Source organism: Corvus cornix, chromosome 28 (genome assembly GCF_000738735.6).
Source record: "Corvus cornix cornix isolate S_Up_H32 chromosome 28, ASM73873v5, whole genome shotgun sequence".
In the NCBI taxonomy this organism is placed as follows: Eukaryota; Metazoa; Chordata; class Aves; order Passeriformes; family Corvidae; genus Corvus; species Corvus cornix.
In genome coordinates, this window is record NC_046356.1 from 3582033 (window position 1) to 3599797 (window position 17765).

The 17765-nt window shown below is 65.5% G+C and overlaps 1 protein-coding gene across 1 annotated transcript; it reads left to right on the top strand.

The window, feature by feature from the left end:
- Positions 1 to 1005: 1005 nt before the first annotated feature.
- On the top strand, positions 1006 to 16878 carry LOC120411450 (F-BAR domain only protein 1-like). Its single transcript, XM_039566378.1, is given in 28 exon segments — positions 1006 to 1060; positions 1722 to 1796; positions 2459 to 2550; positions 2625 to 2699; positions 2790 to 2931; positions 3011 to 3163; positions 4070 to 4174; positions 4727 to 4825; positions 4923 to 5019; positions 5113 to 5157; positions 5234 to 5306; positions 6428 to 6449; positions 6533 to 6587; positions 6677 to 6855; positions 6928 to 6952; positions 9148 to 9210; positions 9307 to 9349; positions 9451 to 9542; positions 9628 to 9809; positions 9812 to 10220; positions 11425 to 11543; positions 12985 to 13090; positions 13169 to 13280; positions 13386 to 13541; positions 14481 to 14613; positions 14698 to 14897; positions 15567 to 15631; positions 15727 to 16878. Coding segments are annotated over 27 exon segments (3330 nt in total). The 5' UTR covers positions 1006 to 1060; positions 1722 to 1769; the 3' UTR covers positions 16188 to 16878.
- The last annotated feature ends 887 nt before the right edge of the window (positions 16879 to 17765 follow it).

A 17765-nucleotide genomic window follows, 5' to 3' on the forward strand; every position in this document is an offset into this window, starting at 1 on the left:
GGCGGCGGCCCCGCAGGTGAGTCCCGCGTCCTCCCCGGAGCGGGCACGACCCCCCGGCCCCGCGCCCGCACAGGGGTCCCGCCTCCGAGTCCCCTAAGCCCCGCCCCGCCGCTGGCAGCCCCCGCCCCCCGCCGTTCCCGCGCGGGTCCCCCCCCGCCGCCCCCGCAGCATCGCCCTCACCGGGGGCGGGGGTGCAGCCCCCGTGCCTTCCCCCCGCCCTCTATCCCGCGCGTACCTGGAGATCCCCCCCTTGCTGTGCACCGCGCTCCGCTGCACCGCACGCGCCCCGGCGCCCCCCGTTAATAAAGCCCCGGTGCTCCGGTGCAGCCCCCGCTGGCCACGATCCCGCTCCGGTGCTGCGGGCGGCCCCCCCGCCACCTCCCCCCCGCTGCAGGTGCAGGGCTCGGTTTGGCGCTTTCCCTCCTTTTTAATTTTAAGGGGTGCACACCCCGACCCCCCGCGGTGCCTTCCGTTCCCCGGGGGTTTGGGGTGCGCAGCCCCCCCCCCGGTTCCCGAACCGGGCCCCCTCCCCGTTGCCCCCGATCCTCCGGGGGGTCCCCCGCGCCCCCCGCGCCCCGCTGAAGGTCACGGCTGCGTGTGGCCAGAGCCGCCGGGTTTCGGGGCGCAGGGCGGGGGGGTCCTTGGGGTGACCCTGCCGCAGCCCCCCCCACCCCGCACCCCCCGTCCCGCTCGGGGACTCGGTGGCCGCGGCCACCAGCGGGGACTTTGGCCGGCGGCGCGTTCGTGGCGTTTGCGGCCGCTCGGCACCGGCGGGGGTGGGGTGGGGGGGGTCCTGCGGGCCCTGAGCACCCCCCGACCCCTCCCAGCTTCCCCCACCCCCCCCAACTTCGACAGGAGGGAATTGGGGGGCCGCGCTGAGCCCGCCCCGCTCGTGACACAGGTGGCTGAGCCCGTGCGGAGGGACCGGGGAGCCCGGGGGGGGGCTCGGCGCGGGTTTTGGGGGGGCTGCAGCGGGCTCTGACCCCCCCTTTAATCCCCCCCAGACCCCGGCACGCCGAGGATGCTCGGGGGGGCCCCGCGAGCCCCGCAACAGCCCAGGGTGAGTCGGGGAGCCGGGGGGGGCCTCCCCCGGTGGCGCCAACCGGGCGCGAATTTTTGGGGTTTCCTGTTTTTCTCCGGTGCATGATGGGCAGCGGGGCCGGGGGAGGGCACAGCCAGGGCTGGGGGGCACAACGTGGGGTGGGGGGCACATCTGGGGGTCACCCCACTGAGTGCTGGGGTGGGTGGGGGGGGGGCTGCTCTGCTTGGGGACCCCCACCCAGCACGGCACATTTGGGGTGGTCGGGACACTGGGATCCTTTCTTGTGCAGGGCGGGGTTCCCCGGGTGGTGCGGGGGTGTTTTGGGGGGAGTTTTTTGGGGGGGCCTGGGGGGGGCACGGGCACGGCCGGGTGTGGGAGCAGCCGCCGCACGCAGCAGCCGCTCATTTATTATTTATCTGCGTATCTGGTGTCGGGCCCAGCGCCGCCCCGGGGGCCCTCCCGGTGGCCCCCCCATCTCCCACCGGCACCCCGGGGTGCCGCACTCACCTTGGGGAGGGGTCCGTGGTGGGTGGGGGGGGGGGGGATGTCCCGCGGTTTCCATAGTCACGGGCCTGCGTTTTCCCGGGAAAAATTGATAAAGACGGGTGGGTGCCAGTGGGGGTGGGGACCCCGCTGAGCCCCCCCCCCACCCCCCGGTAAGGTCCCGGTGTCCCCCCAGGGCGGTGGGAGTTGAGCTGCGGGGTCCCCACCCCCCTCCCCATCCAAGATGTCCTATTTCACCGAGCACTTCTGGGTAAGCCCGGACCCCCCACCCTTGGGTGCCCCCCGCCCTCCATGGGTGTCCCCCACCCCTCTGGGCTCACCGCAGAGACCCCTCCTCCCCTCCCCCCCCCCCCCCACCCTTGGGGGAGGTGAATTTTCAAGGCCTGGCATCTTCATTAATGTTGTTCATTAATTAATTGGGGGTGTCTGGGGGGTCTCCCAGCTGCGGTGACATCGCTGTCCCCCTCCCCCCCCCCTCCATGGGGGTCCCCAGGTTGGGGAGGGGGGGGACGGAAGTCGCGTGGTCGGGGCTTCCCGGTTCGTCTGGCAGCTGCCACCACCTTCCTCTTCCTCCTGCCTCAGTTTCCCCTGCGGCTTCACCTGCACCCCCAGCCCGGCGGGTGCGGGAGGGGGGTGGGGCTGAGGGGAAACCTCTTTGTGGGTGGGGGGGGACAGCACCCAAAATAACCCCGGGGGCGTTTGGGGTTCAGCCCAGCCCTTCCTGCCCCGTGCACCCCAGGGAGGCCCCGGGGCTGGTTCTGGGTGGGGTTGGGGGGGGCTGAGCGCCCCAATTTGGGGGGGGGGGTTTGGGTCACTCCAAACGCTGCTCGTGGTGCTCCCGGTGGTCCCAGGGAAAAGGAGGTGTGGGTCCCTTGGGATTTGGGATCTGAGGGTGGGGACAACCCCTGGCAGGGCGAGAAGAACCACGGCTTCGACGTCCTCTACCACAACATGAAGCACGGGCAGATCTCCACCAAGGAGCTCGCCGACTTCGTCCGGGAGAGGTACCCGGGGTTGGGGACAACCTGGGTCCCCAGAACCCCGGCTCCATCCCAAAGCCCCCTCCCCACCCCCCCAGGGCTGCCATCGAGGAGAACTACGCCAAGGCCATGGTGAAGCTGTCGAAGATGGCCACGAACGGGACCCAGCTGGGGTACGGGGCGGGGTCTCATAGGGGAGGGGTCCGGGGCACCTCGAGGTGGCTTTGGGGACCCCGGTGACCCTTGCCGTGGCCTCCATGCAGGACTTTTGCGCCGCTCTGGGAGGTTTTCCGCATCTCCTCGGACAAGCTGGCCCTGTGCCACCTGGAGCTGATGAAGAAGCTGCACGACCTCATCAAGGAGATCTCGCGCTACGGCGAGGAGCAAGGCCGGGTGCACAAGAAGGTACCGCGGTCCCCTCCTCCATCCTGTCCCCTCCCCGATGTCCCGGGACACGCCAGCCCAGCCCGCTGTCCCCTCCCAGTCCAAGGAGGAGGTGTCGGGGACGCTGGAGGCCGTGCAGCTGCTGCACGGGGTGGCCCAGCTGCTGCCCAAGTCCAAGGAGAGCTACCACAGCAAGTGCCAGGAGTACGAGCGGCTGCGCAAGGAGGGCACCAGCCAGAAGGAGATCGACAAGGTGACAGCCCCGAGTGTCCCTGTGTCCCCTCAGGTGGTCCCTGTGTCCCCTCAGGTGGTGTCTGTCTTCCTGTCCCTTCCGTTCTCGAGTCCCCTTCAGCAGTCCCTGTCCCCTCGCACTGGTTCTTGTTCTTCCTCCCTGTGGTCCCTCTCACCGCCCCCCCCCCCCCTTACTGGTCCTTGTCCCTTCCCTGGTGAGTCTTGAGCCTCCCTTGATGGTCCTGTTGTCCCACAGTGATCCCTGTCCCCTCCCTGGTGATCCTTGTCCCCCCCAGGAGGTCCCTGTCCCCTCCCTGATGGTCCCTGTCCCCTCTGGATGGTCCCTGTCCCTTCCCTGGTGATCCCTGTCCCCTCTGGATAGTCCTCATCATTCTTGTGGATGATCCCTGTCCCCTCCCTGGTGTCCCTGTCCCCCCCAGGAGGTCCCTGTCCCCTCCCTGATGGCTCCTGTCTTCCTCACGGATGGTCCCTGTCCCTTCCCTGGTGATCCCTGTCCCCTCTGAATGGTCCCTGTCCCCTCCCTGGTGATCCCTGTCCCCTCTGGATGGTCCTTATCATTCTTGTGGATGATCCCTGTCCCCTCCCTGTGATCCCTGTCCCCCTGGGTGGTCCCTCTCCCTTCCTTGATGGTCCCTGTCCCCTCCCTGGTGATCCCTGTCCCCTCTGAATGGTCCCTGTCCCCTCCCTGATGATCCCTGTCCCCTCCCTGATGGCTCCTGTCTTCCTCACAGATGGCCCCTGTCCCCTCTCTGGGTGGTCCCTGTCCCCTCTGGATGGTCTCTGTCCCCTCCTTGGGTCTCCCTGTCCCCTCCTTGGGTCTCCCTGTCCCCTCTGGGTGATCCCTGTCCCCTCCCTGACGATCCCTGTCATTCTCCTGGCTGTGCCCTGTCCCCGGCCGGTGGCACAGGCGGAGCTGAAGTCCCGGAAGGCGGGCGAGGCGCTGCGGAGGGCGGTGGACAAATACAACGCTGCCCGCGCCGACTTCGAGCAGCGCATGCTGGACTCGGCCATGGTGGGCACCGCTGGGATTTGGGCACTGCTGGGCGGGGCAGGGATGGGCACTGAGGGGATTTGGGAAGGGAGTGGGCACTGATGGGATTTGGGAAGGGGTGGGCACTGATGGGATTTGGGAAGGGATGGGCACTTGGGGACATGCCACCCTCCTTGGGGACATGCCAGCCTGGCTGAGCGCCATTCCTTGGGGATGCTGTCCCTTGGGAATGTGCCACCCTGACTGTGCCAAGCCTTGGGGACACTGCCACTCTTCCTGAACCCCTTCCCTGTCCGCATGGTGATCCCTGGGGCCATCCCACCCATCCCAAACCCCCTTCCCTGCCCACCTGGGGCCATCCCACCCATCCCAAACCCCCTTCCCTGCCCACCTGGGGCCATCCCACCCATCCCAAACCCCTTCCCTGTCCACCTGGGGCCATCCCACCCATCCCAAACCCCCTTCCCTGCCCACCTGGGGCCATCCCACCCATCCCAAACCCCCTTCCCTGCCCACCTCCCGATCCCTGGGGCCATCCCCCATTTCCTGACCCCCCGTTTTTCCCCACTCCAGCACTTCCAGGAGGTGGAAGAAGCCCACCTGCGGCACATGAAGGGGCTCATCGGCTCCTACTCCCACTCCGTGGAGGACACCCACGTCCAGATCGGCCAGGTGAGTCTCCAGCTGGGTGACCCCCTCCCTATTCCCGTTTTCCCTCTTTATTTCATGTCCCCTTCCCTATTTTTCCCCCCCCGCCCCCCCACCCCAGGTCCACGAGGAATTCAAGCAGAACGTGGAGAACATCGGCACGGAGATGCTGCTCCGGAGGTTTGCCGAGAGCAAGGGGACGGGGAGAGAGCGGCCAGGTGAGGCTGGGGGGTCGCACCTGGGCAGGGATGGATCCCAAATGATCCCGGATGATCCCGGATGATCCCGGATCATGCCGCTCTCCATGGCAGGAGCGTTGGATTTCGACGAGTACCGGCTGGCTCCAGCGCAGGAAGGCAAGTACGTCCGCATCCAGCTGGGAATTCCGGGGGCTGGGGGGGCTCTTCCTCACCCTGTTCCCGCTTTTCCCAGGACCCAAGAGGAGCCGGAGCAAAGCGTTCCGGATCCCGGGCTTGAGCCGTAAGGAGCGGGAGCGTGATGCTGTGTAAGAGCCTGAATCCCGGCATCCCTGCATCCCGGCATTCCTGCATCCCGGCATTCCTGCATCCCAGCATCCCATATCCTGCATCCCAGCATCCCTGCATCCCGGCATCCCAGCATCCCATATCCTGCATTCCTGCATTACTGGCATCCCTGCATCCCTGGCATCCCTGCATCCCTACGTCTCTGCGTCTCTGCATCCCAGCATTCCTGCATCCCAGCATTCCTGCATCCCTGGCATCCCTGCATCCCAGCATCCCATATCCTGAATCCCTGCATCCCTGCATCCCTGCATCCCGGCATCCCAGCATCCCATATCCTGCATTCCTGCATCCCTGGCATCCCTGCATCCCTGGCATCCCTGCATCCCTACGTCTCTGCATCTCTGCATCCCTGGATCCCGGCATTCCTGCATCCCTGCATCCCATATCCTGCATCCCGGCATTGCTGCATTCCGGCATCCCGGCATTCCTGCATCCCTGCATCCCATATCCTGCATCCCGGCATTGCTGCATTCCGGCATCCCTGCATCCCAGCATCCTTAGATCCCTGCATCCTGGCATTCCTGCATCGGGGCATCCTGGCATCCCGGAATCCCATATCCTGCATCCTGGCATCCTTAGATCCCTGCATCCCTGCATCCCTGCATCCCATATCCTGCATCCCAGCATCCTTAGATCCCTGCATCCCGGCATGCCGGCATCCCTGCATTCCTGCATCCTGGCATTCCTTCAATCCAACATTCCTGCATCCAGAATTCCTGCATCCCTTTGTCCTCGGATCCAGGCATCCCTGCACTCCTAAGTCCTGCATCCTACATCCCTGAATCCTATATCCCTGCAGCTGGCATCCCCGAATTCCTGCATCCCCGAATTCCTGCATCCCCAAATTCCCACATCCCCCAATTCCCACATCCCCCAATTCCTGCATCCCCGCATCCCCGAATTCCCGCATCCCCGAATCCCTGCATTCCCGAATTCCCACATCCCTGCATTCCCGAATTCCCACATCCCTGCATCCCTGAATCCCCGCATCCCCAAATTCCCACATCCCCCAGTTCCCGCATCCCCACATCCCACGCCCCTTCCCCGCTCCAGCACCTGACTCTCCCCCGTCATTCCCCAGGGAATCTCCGGATAACGACCTCGTGAGTGTCCCAGCGCCCCCCCTACCCCAGCGCCACCATTCCCAAACTGGGAGCACTGGGAATGTCCGAGCGTGTCCCCGCAGGGCTGCCCGGAGGTGGACGAGGACGGATTCACCGTGCGCCCGGACATCGCCCGCAGTATCCTTGGGATGCCGTGGGAAAAGTGGGGCTTTTTGGGGGATCCAAGGGGAAATTCCAACCGGGAATTGCCTTGACGGGGGGCTCAGGCGAGGCGGAGAATCCCGGCTGTTCCTCCAGCGATTCCGACTACGATGAGGACGAGCCCCGCAAGTTTTACGTCCACATCAAACCGGTGCAGCCGCGGGAAGCGTCCGGCAGCGCCGAGGCCACCGTGGAGCAGCTCAAGGCCACCGTGGGAAATCTCATCCTGGCCCCCGGCGTCGGGGTGAGCCTGGCGGGGCCGCGGGGATTCCCGGGATTCCCGGGATCACCTCAGCCCTGTCGCCTTCCCTTGCAGGGCACCGTCAGGAGGCAGGCGTCCCGTAAGCGGCACCGCGGGCGCGTGGCAGCCTGGGGGGTGGCATCGAGGCTGAGAAACAATCCCTGGGGATATCCCGTCCTTCCTGAGCCCCAATCCCTGGGGATATCCCGTCCTTCCTGAGCCCCATTCCCTGGGGATATCCCGTCCTTCCTGAGCCCCAATCCCTGCGGATATCCCGTCCTTCCTGAGCCCCATTCCCTGGGGATCTCCCGTCCTTCCTGAGCCCCTCTCCCCGGGGATATCCCGTCCTTCCTGAGCCCCTCTCCCCGGGGATATCCCGTCCTTCCTGAGCCCCAATCCCTGGGGATATCCCGTCCTTCCTGAGCCCCATTCCCTGGGGATATCCCGTCCTTCCTGAGCCCCATTCCCTGGGGATCTCCCGTCCTTCCTGAGCCCCTCTCCCCGGGGATATCCCGTCCTTCCTGAGCCCCTCTCCCCGGGGATATCCCGTCCTTCCTGAGCACCATTCCCTGGGGATATCCTGTCCTTCCTGAGCCCCAATCCCTGGGGATATCCCGTCCTTCCTGAGCCCCATTCCCTGGGGATATCCCGTCCTTCCTGAGCCCCATTCCCTGGGGATCTCCCGTCCTTCCTGAGCCCCTCTCCCCGGGGATATCCCGTCCTTCCTGAGCCCCTCTCCCCGGGGATATCCCGTCCTTCCTGAGCACCATTCCCCGGGGATATCCCGTCCTTCCTGAGCACCATTCCCTGGGGATATCCTGTCCTTCCTGAGCCCCAATCCCTGGGGATATCCTGTCCTTCCTGAGCCCCAATCCCTGGGGATATCCCGTCCTTCCTGAGCCCCATTCCCTGGGGATATCCCGTCCTTCCTGAGCCCCAATCCCTGGGGATATCCCGTCCTTCCTGAGCCCCATTCCCTGGGGATATCCCGTCCTTCCTGAGCCCCAGTCCCTGGGGATCTCCCGTCCTTCCTGAGCCCCATTCCCTGGGGATCTCCCGTCCTTCCTGAGCCCCTCTCCCCGGGGATATCCCGTCCTTCCTGAGCCCCTCTCCCCGGGGATATCCCGTCCTTCCTGAGCACCATTCCCTGGGGATATCCCGTCCTTCCTGAGCCCCAATCCCTGGGATATCCCGTCCTTCCTGAGCCCCATTCCCTGGGGATCTCCCGTCCTTCCTGAGCCCCTCTCCCCGGGGATATCCCGTCCTTCCTGAGCCCCTCTCCCCGGGGATATCCCGTCCTTCCTGAGCACCATTCCCTGGGGATATCCTGTCCTTCCTGAGCCCCAATCCCTGGGGATATCCTGTCCTTCCTGAGCCCCAATCCCTGGGGATATCCCGTCCTTCCTGAGCCCCATTCCCTGGGGATATCCTGTCCTTCCTGAGCCCCAATCCCTGGGGATCTCCCATCCTTCCTGAGCCCCTCTCCTTGGGGATATCCCGTCCTTCCTGAGCCACAATCCCTGGGGATCTCCCATCCTTCCTGAGCCCCATTCCCTGGGGATATCCCGTCCTTCCTGAGCCCCAATCCCTGGGGATCTCCCATCCTTCCTGAGCCCCATTCCCTGGGGATATCCCGTCCTTCCTGAGCACCAATCCCTGGGGATATCCCGTCCTTCCTGAGCCCCTCTCCCCGGGGATATCCCGTCCTTCCTGAGCCCCATTCCCTGGGGATATCCCGTCCTTCCTGAGCCACAATCCGTGGGGATATCCCGTCCTTCCTGAGCCCCAATCCCCGGGGATATCCCATCCTTCCTGAGCCCCATTCCTTGGGGATATCCCGTCCTTCCTGAGCCCAAATCCCTGGGGATATCCCGTCCTTCCTGAGCCCCATTCCCTGGGGACATCCCATCCTTCCTGAGCCCCATTCCTTGGGGACCTTTAATCCTTCCTGTCTCCCCTCCCTTGGGGACAATGCCACCCTTCCTGCCACCCATTCCTTGGCGACATCCCATCCTTGCTGAACCCCATTTTTGGGGACATCCCACCCTTCCTTAAACCCACTCCTTGGGGACATCCCACCCTTTCCCAACACCCGTTCCTTGGGGACATCCGATCCTTCCTGACCCCCCCTTCCTTGAGGACAGTCCCGCCCTTCCTTAAACCCAATCCTTAGGGACATCCCACCCTTCCTAAGCCCCATTCCCTGTCCACTTGCCGACCCCCGGGGACACCCCACCCTTCCCGAGCCACCCCAGAGCTTCCCCGTGGCTCCCTCATGGTGACATCCCTCCGCAGGACACGCGGCGTCCCTGACCCCGGCCTCGGGTGACACGGACCCCGAGGGGACACTGCCGGCGGGTGAGGCTGGGCCGGGGGTCCTGGGGATGTGGGGGGAACACGAGGGGTGCTGGCATTGTCCCCAAGGATGCAGCGCGGTGTCCCCTCTCCCCGCAGGTGGCAGCGTGGGGAGGGGTCTCCCGGCAGCGCCGGTGAACAGGTACGGGGCAGGGGGGGGTTTGAGGTGCCATGGGGTGGTCACCCCCCATCCCTGGGGGATCCCGGGCAGGCTGTGAGCCACCCCCTCTGTCCCTGTGCCAGCGGCCCCGGGAAGCCCCCCCAGGACACGCTGCCCTCGGCCGCTCTCTTCGGGCCCCCCTTGGAGTCGGCGTTCGAAGCGGAGGAATTCCCGGGTGAGGATTTGGGGTGCGGGATGGGGACCCCGCTTTGGGGTGGGGTGGGGTGGGGGGCCACGCTCTGACCGGGGCTGTCCCGCAGCCCCCCGCGCCTACGTCCTCACCTCGTCCTCGTCGCCCTTCTCGTCCTCGTCCCCGGAGAACGTGGAGGACTCGGGGCTGGACTCGCCCTCACACCCCGCGCCCGGACCCTCCCCGGACTCCCGGCCCTGGACCCCGCAGCCGGGGACGCCGCAGAGCCCCCTCCCCAAACCGGACCCGCCGCTGCCCCCCCCGCCAGCAGCGCCTGGGCCCCCGGCCCCGCAGCCCCTCCGGCCGCCTCCCCGAGCCCCCCAACTTCGCCGTCTTCAGCGGCCCCGGCACCGAGGGGCTCTGGGGGGACGGGGGGCCGCGCCCCGGGGCCGCAGCCGCTGCCTCAGCGGCCCCATCCCGCGAGAAGCCCCCTCGCCAGACCCTTTTGGGGAGCCCCCGGCCTGGGGCAGACCCCGCAGCCCCGGGGGGGAGCAGCCCCCCCCGACGCGTCCTTCCTCCAACTCGGCCTCCTCCTCGTCCTCGTCGCCGGCCCCCCCGAGCGGGGGGAGTCCTCCAGCCCCTCTCCCTGGACCTGCCAAGGGCCGGGGGTGAGGCTGAGCGAGGGGGGCACGGCGGGGACACCCCCGTTGCTGTCGGAGCTGGGTGAGTGGCAGGGGGAGGTGCCCCCCCATTGCCCCTAAATCTGCCCCCCCAGTGCCCCTAAATCTGCCCCCTATTATCCCTAAATGTGCCCCACATAACCCCTAACCCCGCGCTGCATTGCCCCGAATTCTGCCCCCCAATGACCCCAAACTCTGCCCCCCAATTTCCCCAAACTCTGCCCCCCCAATGACCCCAAACTCTACCCCCCCAATTACCCCTAACCCTGCCCCCAATGACCCCAAACTCTGCCCCCCAATGACCCCAAACTCTGCCCCCCATAACCCGTAACTCTGTCCCCCCATGACCCCCAGTTCTGCCCCCCATTACCCCCAACTCTTCCCCCATTACCCCAAACTCTGCCCCCCATAACCCCTAACCCTGCCCCCGATGACCCCAAACTCTGCCCCCCCAATTTCCCCAAACTCTACCCCCCCAATTTCCCCCAACTCTGCCCCCAATGACCCCAAACTCTGCCCCCATAACCCCTAACCCTGCCCCCGATGACCCCAAACTCTACCCCCCCAATTTCCCCCAACTCTATCCCCCAATTTCCCCAAACTCTGCCCCCCAATGACCCCAAACTCTGCCCCCAATGACCCCCAACTCTGTCCCCCAATAACCCCCAATTCTGCCCCCCATTACCCCCCAATTCTGCCCCCCATTACCCCCCAACTCTGCCCCCAATTACCCCCAAACTCTTCCCCCAATGACCCCAAACTCTGCCCCCCAATAACCCCCAATTCTGCCCCCCATTACCCCCCAACTCTGCCCCCCAATGACCCCAAACTCTGCCCCCCAATGACCCCGAATTCTGCCCCCAATGACCCCGAATTCTGCCCCCAATGACCCCGAATTCTGCCCCCAATTTCCCCAAACTCTGCCCCCCAATTTCCCCAAACTCTGCCCCCCAATGACCCCGAATTCTGCCCCGAATGACCCCGAATTCTGCCCCAATGACCCCCAACTCTGCCCCCCAATTTCCCCAAACTCTGCCCCCCAATTTCCCCAAACTCTGCCCCCCATCACCCCCAACTCCGCCCCACCCGAGCCGCGCTGAGCCCTGCCCAGCTCACGGCACCTCTGACCCTGCCGGATCCCGGGCGGGGCGGGGGTCCCGGATCCCTGGGGGAGGTCCCGGATCCCTGGGGGGGGGTCCTGCCGTGTCGGGGCTCTCTCCTCACCCCCTCCCCTTTGTGCCCCCCAGATTCTGCCCCCCCCTGGCCCAGCGCAGCCCCTCGGGACGTTCCTCTCGTGGCCCCCCCGCGCCGCTCCCGCACGAAGCGGCCGCCGGCCGGGCCGGCCGCGGGCAGCAACAGCGACCTGGTGCGGGGCTGGGCCGGGGGCGCGGGGACCCCCGGGCTGGGGGACCCCCGGGAGGGGCGGTCAGACAGGCTCCGGCTTCCCAGTGCTCCCAGTATGGGAATGGCAGCGCCGGGGAGGGGGCAGTGGGAGGAAGATTCCCTGGGGAATGGCAAGGGGAGAGGGGGGGTGATGGTGTGGAGGGTGTGGGAATTCAGGGGTTCGGGACTTCGGGAATGGCGGGGGCAGGGATATAGAGTTTGGGGATGCGGGATTTGGGAATGCAGGGATATAGGGTGTGGGAATTCAGGGGTGAGGGGTGCAGGATTTGGGAATGCAGGGGTGCCGGGATGTGCAATTCAGGGATTTTGGGAATGCAGGATTTGGGAATGCAGGGGTAGCCAGGGACGCAGGGATGTGGAATTCGGAGATGCAGGGACGCAGGATTTGGGAATTCGGGGACGCAGGATTTGGGAATTCAGGGATGCAGGGACGCAGGATTTGGGAATGCAGGGGTAGCCAGGGACGCAGGAATTTGGGAATTCGGGGGTGCAGGGACGCAGGATTTGGGAATTTGGGGATGTAGGATTTGGGAATTCAGGGGTGCAGGGATGCTCGTATGTGGAATTCGGGGGTGCAGGATTTGGGAATTCGGGGATGCAGGATTTGGGATTCCGGGGATGCAGGATTTGGGAATTTGGGGATGCAGGGATGCTCATATGTGGAATTTGGGGACACAGGATTTGGGAATTTGGGGATGCAGGATTTGGGAATCCGGGGATGCAGGGATGCTCGTATGTGGAATCTGGGGATGCAGGATTTGGGAATCTGGGGATGCAGGATTTGGGAATTTGGGGATGCAGAATCTGGGAGTCCGGGGGTGCAGGATTTAGGAATTTGGGGATGCAGGAATTGGGAATTTGGGGATGCAGAATTTAGGAGTCCAGGGGTGCAGGATTTGGGAATCCAGGGGTGCAGGGGATGCAGGATTTTGGAATTTGGGGATGCAGAATTTGGGAGTCCAGGGGTGCAGGATTTGGGAATCCAGGGGTGCAGGGGATGCAGGATTTGGGAATTTGGGGATGCAGAATTTGGGAGTCCAGGGGTGCAGGATTTGGGAATCCAGGGGTGCAGGGGATGCAGGATTTGGGAATTTGGGGATGCAGAATTTGGGAATCCGGGGGTGCAGGGGATGCAGGATTTGGGAATTCAGGGATGCAGGATTTGGGAATCTGGGGGTGCAGGATTTGGGAATCCGGGGGTGCAGGGGATGCAGGATTTGGGAATTCGGGGTGCAGGATTTGGGAATTTGGGGATGCAGGATTTGGGAATCCGGGGGTGCAGGGGATGCGGGATTTGGGAATTCAGGGATGCGGGATTTGGGAATCCGGGGGTGCAGGGGATGCGGGATTTGGGAATCCGGGGGTGCACACGCACCCACGCGCCCCCCGCCTTCCCTCCGCAGTCGCGCTCGCTGAGCCCCTCGCCCTCCTGGAGCTGCGGCCCCTCGCCCTCGGCGCCCGCCAGCCTGGGCGAGCGCGGCTTCTTCGCCGTGGCCCCGCCGGCGCTCGGTGGGTGCCGGGGGGATGTTGGAGGGGTTGGGATGGGGGAGCCCCAGCCGCTCTTTGACCCCCCTGCCCCCTCCCCAGGGCTATCGCGCGGTCCCAGCCCCGTGGTGCTGGGCTCGCAGGACGCGCTGCCCGTGGCCACCGCCTTCACCGAGTACGTGCACGCCTATTTCAAGGGGCGCGACGCCGACAGGTACGGGGGGGGGGGACCGGGAGGGGCGAGGAGGGATCCCGGGGGTCCCCCCGGCTGCCGTGTCCTGCCTGGGTCATCCCCTGACCGCCGGCGTGTCCCCGGCAGCTGCCTGGTGAAGGTGACGGGGGAGCTGACCATGTCCTTCCCCGCCGGCATCGTGCGCGTCTTCAGCGGCACCGCGGCCCCTCCCGTGCTCAGCTTCCGCCTCCTCAACGCCGGCGCCATCGAGCAGTTCCTGCCCAACGCCGAGCTGCTCTACAGGTGCGGGACACGGCCACAGCCCGCGGGGACAGCCCGGGAGAGGGTGGGGAACCTGGGGGGGGCGCGGTGTTGGGGTGTCTGGGGGATGCAGGGACCTTGGGAAGTGGTGGGTGCAGTGATGGGTTTTGGGTTTTGGGGTGTGTGGGGGATGCAGGGACCTTGGGAAGGGGTGGGTGAAGTGATGGGGGTGGGTTTTGGGGTACAGGAGGGACACAGGGAGGGTTTTGGGGTGGCTGGGGACTTTGGGAAGTGGTGGGTGCAGTGATGGGTTTTGGGGTGTGTGGGGGATGCAGGGACCTTGGGAAGTGGTGGGTGAAGTGATGGGGGTGGGTTTTGGGGTACAGGAGGGACACAGGGACCTTGGGAAGTGGTGGGTGCAGTGATGGGGGTGGGGTTTTGGGGTGTCTGGGGGATGCAGGGACCTTGGGAAGGGGGGGGTGCAGTGATGGGGATGGGTTTTGGGGTACAGGAGAGACACAGGGAGGGTTTTGGGGTGTCTGGGGGATGCAGGGACCTTGGGAAGGGGGGGGTGCAGTGATGGGGGTGGGTTTTGGGGTCCAGAGTGTCCCTGTTTTCCTGGGGATGCCCCCAGGAGCTGAGGGATGCAGAGATGGGGAGCTGAGTTTTGGGGTTCGGGGGTTCCCAGGGGTCTGGGTGTCCTGTGGAGCCAGGGGGGTGCAGCAATGGGGAGCTGAGTTTTGGGGTTCTTGGGGTTTTTGGGCATCCTGGGAGCTGGGGGATGCAGCAATGGGGAGCTGAGTTTTGGGGTTCTTGGGGTTTTTGGGCATCCTGGGAGCCAGGGGATGCAGCAATGGGGAGCTGAGTTTTTGGGATCCCAGCAGTCTGGGCATCCTGTGGAGCTGCTTTGGAGCTGGGTACCAGGCTGCTGAGTTTTGGGGGTACCCAGACCCTGCTGCCCCTCTTCCCCCGTGCCCCCAGCGACCCCTCCCAGAGTGACCCCAGCACCAAGGACTTCTGGCTGAACATGGCAGCGCTGACCGGGCACCTGCAGAAACAGGCGGAGCAGAGCCCGGCCGCCTCCTACTACAACGTGGCTCTGCTCAAGTACCAGGTGAGCCCTTCGGGGGACCCCTCCTGGGCACGGGAGGGTCTCAGTGCCCCCCTAAACCCCCTCTTGGCCCCCGATGTGCCCCAGTTCTCGCGGCTGGGCCCCGGCTCGGCGCCGCTGCGGCTCTGCGTGCGCTGGGACTGCGCGCCCGGTGCCACGCGGGTCAGCGTGGAGTACGGCTACAACGCGGCCGCCCTGGCACTGCCCGTGCCCCTCGCCAACGTCCACGTGCTGCTGCCCGTGGAGGAGCCCCTGACCAACCTGCGGCTGCAGCCCGCGGCCAGCTGGTAACGGGGAAGGGAGGAAGAGTGGGGGGCTTGAACCGCATCGGGGTGGGAGGGTCTGAGCCTGAATGGCGTGGGAGATGCAGGGTCTGGGGTCCTGAACACCCCCCCAAGGGTGGGAGATGGAGAGTCTGGGGTCCTGAACACCCCCCAAGGTGGGAGATGGAGAGTCTGGGGTCCCAAAAACCCCCCAAGGGTGGGAGATGGAGAGTCTGGGGTCCCAAAAACCCCCCAAGGGTGGGAGATGGAGAGTCTGGGGTCCTGAAAACCCCCCCAAGGGTGGGAGATGGAGAGTCTGGGGTCCAGAACCTTCGCAGGGTGCGTGCCACGGGGCTGGGGGTCCCAGACTCCCTCCCCAGAGTGAGGGGACACGGGGCTGGGGGTCCCAAGCACTTCCAGGGTGGGAGATGCAGGATCTGGGATCCTGGACACCCCCAGGGGGATCCCAAACTTTCCCCAGCATGGGAAACACAGGAGGGGGGTCCTAAATCCCCCCAGGGTGGGAGAAGGGGACCCTGGGGTGGGAAATGGGAATGCTGAGCTTGGAAAAGGGAACCTTGAGCCAGGAACCGGGGACGCTGCTGGGGTAAGGAAGGCAGAGAGGTGCGGCTGGCTGGAAAGGGGTGGATTTTGGGGGCGTGGGGGCTTGAGGACACCCCCTTATCCCGGCAGGAACCTGGAGGAGAAGCGGCTCCTCTGGAAGCTGCTGGACGTGCCCGGTGCCCCGGGGCAGGGAGGTGAGGCCGGGCCCGCCCTGCTCGGCGGACACGGGGTCGGGGGGCTCCGAGTCCCGACCGACCCCCCCCCCCCGACCCCTGCGCTGTCCCCCCAGGCTGTGGCCGGCTGTCGGCCAGCTGGGAGCCCCTGGGGGGGCCCAGTAAGCCCAGTCCCGTGGCCGCCCAGTTCAGCAGCGAGGGCAGCACCTTGTCGGGGGTGGAGGTGGAGCTGGCGGGCGCCGGGTACCGCATGTCGCTGGTCAAGAAGAGGTTTGCGACAGGTACGGCCCGGGAAGGGGGGTCCCGTCCCCACGGCCTTGGGGGGTGCGGGGTCCTCTCCCCATCGCCTGGGTCCTGGGGGAACAGAGGGTCCCTTCTCTGGGGTACTGAGGGTCCTTTCCCTGCCCCTTGGGGTGCTCAGATTCCCTTCTCTGAGGTACTCAGAGTCCTTTCCCTGCCCCTTGAGGTGCTTGGGGGTCCCTTTTCTGCCCCTTGGGGTGCTCGGGGGTCCCTTTCCTGGTCGGGGGTCCCTTCCCCGCTCCTTGGGGTGCTTGGAGTCCCTTCCCTGGGGTACTGAGGGTCCTTTCCCTGCTCTTTGGGGTGCTCTGGGGTCCCTTTTCTGCCCCTTGGGGGTCCCTTCTCTGCGGTACTGAGGGTCCTTCCCCTGCTCTTTGGGGTGCTCTGGGATCCCTTTTCTGCCCCTTGGGGTGCTCGGATTCCCTTCCCTGGGGTACTGAGGGTCCTTTCCCTGCTCTTTGGGGTGCTCGGGGGTCCCTTTTCTGCCCCTTGGGGTGCTCGGAGTCCCTTCCCTGGGGTACTGAGGGTCCTTTCCCTGCCCCTTGGGGTGATTGGGGGTCCCTTCCCTGCTCCTTGGGGTGCTCGGATTCCCTTCCCTGGGGTACTGAGGGTCCTTCCCCTGCTCTTTGGGGTGCTCGGGGGTCGCTTTCCTGCTCGGGGTCCCTTCCCAGGAGCACACAGGGGTCCCTTTCCTTCCCCTTGGGGTGCTCGGGGGTCCCATCCCCAGGGGTCTCTCCCTGCTCCCCATGACCCCGGGGTGCTGAGATCCCTTTCCAGAGGGTCCCTTCCATGCTCTCCACGATCCTGAGGGGGCGTGGGTCCCCTCCCCAACCCCCCCCCCCCAAACTCCTTTCCCCCCCTCACCGGGCAACGCCTGAGGTCACCCAGTTCGGTGCTGGCACCGTGCTCCGGCCGCTGGGCAGTGCCCGTCCTTTGGTGGGGCCGTTCCCTCCTCCCTGCCCACCTTTCCTCCGCAGGGATTTACCTGGCGGGGTCCTGAGCCGCCTCCCAGCCCCCCCCCGAGCCCCCCCGGGCTTCTCCTGTGGTTGTGTGAACTGGAAAACACTGGATGGAGGGAGGCTGGGGAGGGGGCTCTTCCTCCTCCTCCTCCTCCTCCTCCTGTCCCCGTCCCCGCTCTGTCGCTGTCCCCACGTTGTCTCCTGCTCCCCCCCGCCGCCCTCCCCTGTGCTGTGAAGGGAGCAGGAGCTGCTCTTTTATTAAACATTTTATTTTCTAATAAACCGCCCCCGCCGGCTCCCGCCTCCCTCCTGCCACAGAGCCCATCCCGTCAATCCCGTCCCGTCAATCCCATCCCATGGATCCCATCCCATAAATCACATCCCATCCCATCCATCCCATGGATCCTATCCCATCCCATCCCATCCAATCCCATCCATCCCATCGTATGGATCCCTTCCCATCCCATGGATCCCATCCCATCCTATCCTATCCCATCCAATCCCATCAATCCAATCCCATCCCATCCCATCAATCCCATCCCATGGATCCCATCCCATCCTATCCCATCCCATCAATCCCATCCCATCCCATCCCATGGATCACATCCCATCCCATCCCATCCCATCAATCCAATCCCATCCCATCCCATCAATCCCATCCCATGGATCCCATCCCATCCTATCCCATCCCATCAATCCCATCAATCCCATGGATCGCATCCCACCCCATCCCATGGATCGCATCCCATCCCACCCCATCCCATCCCACCCATCCCATCCCATCCCATCCCATCCCATCCCATCCCATCGATCCCATCCCATCGATCCCATCCCATCAATCCCATCCCATCAATCCCATCCCATCCCATCCCATCAATCCCATCCCATCCCATCCCATC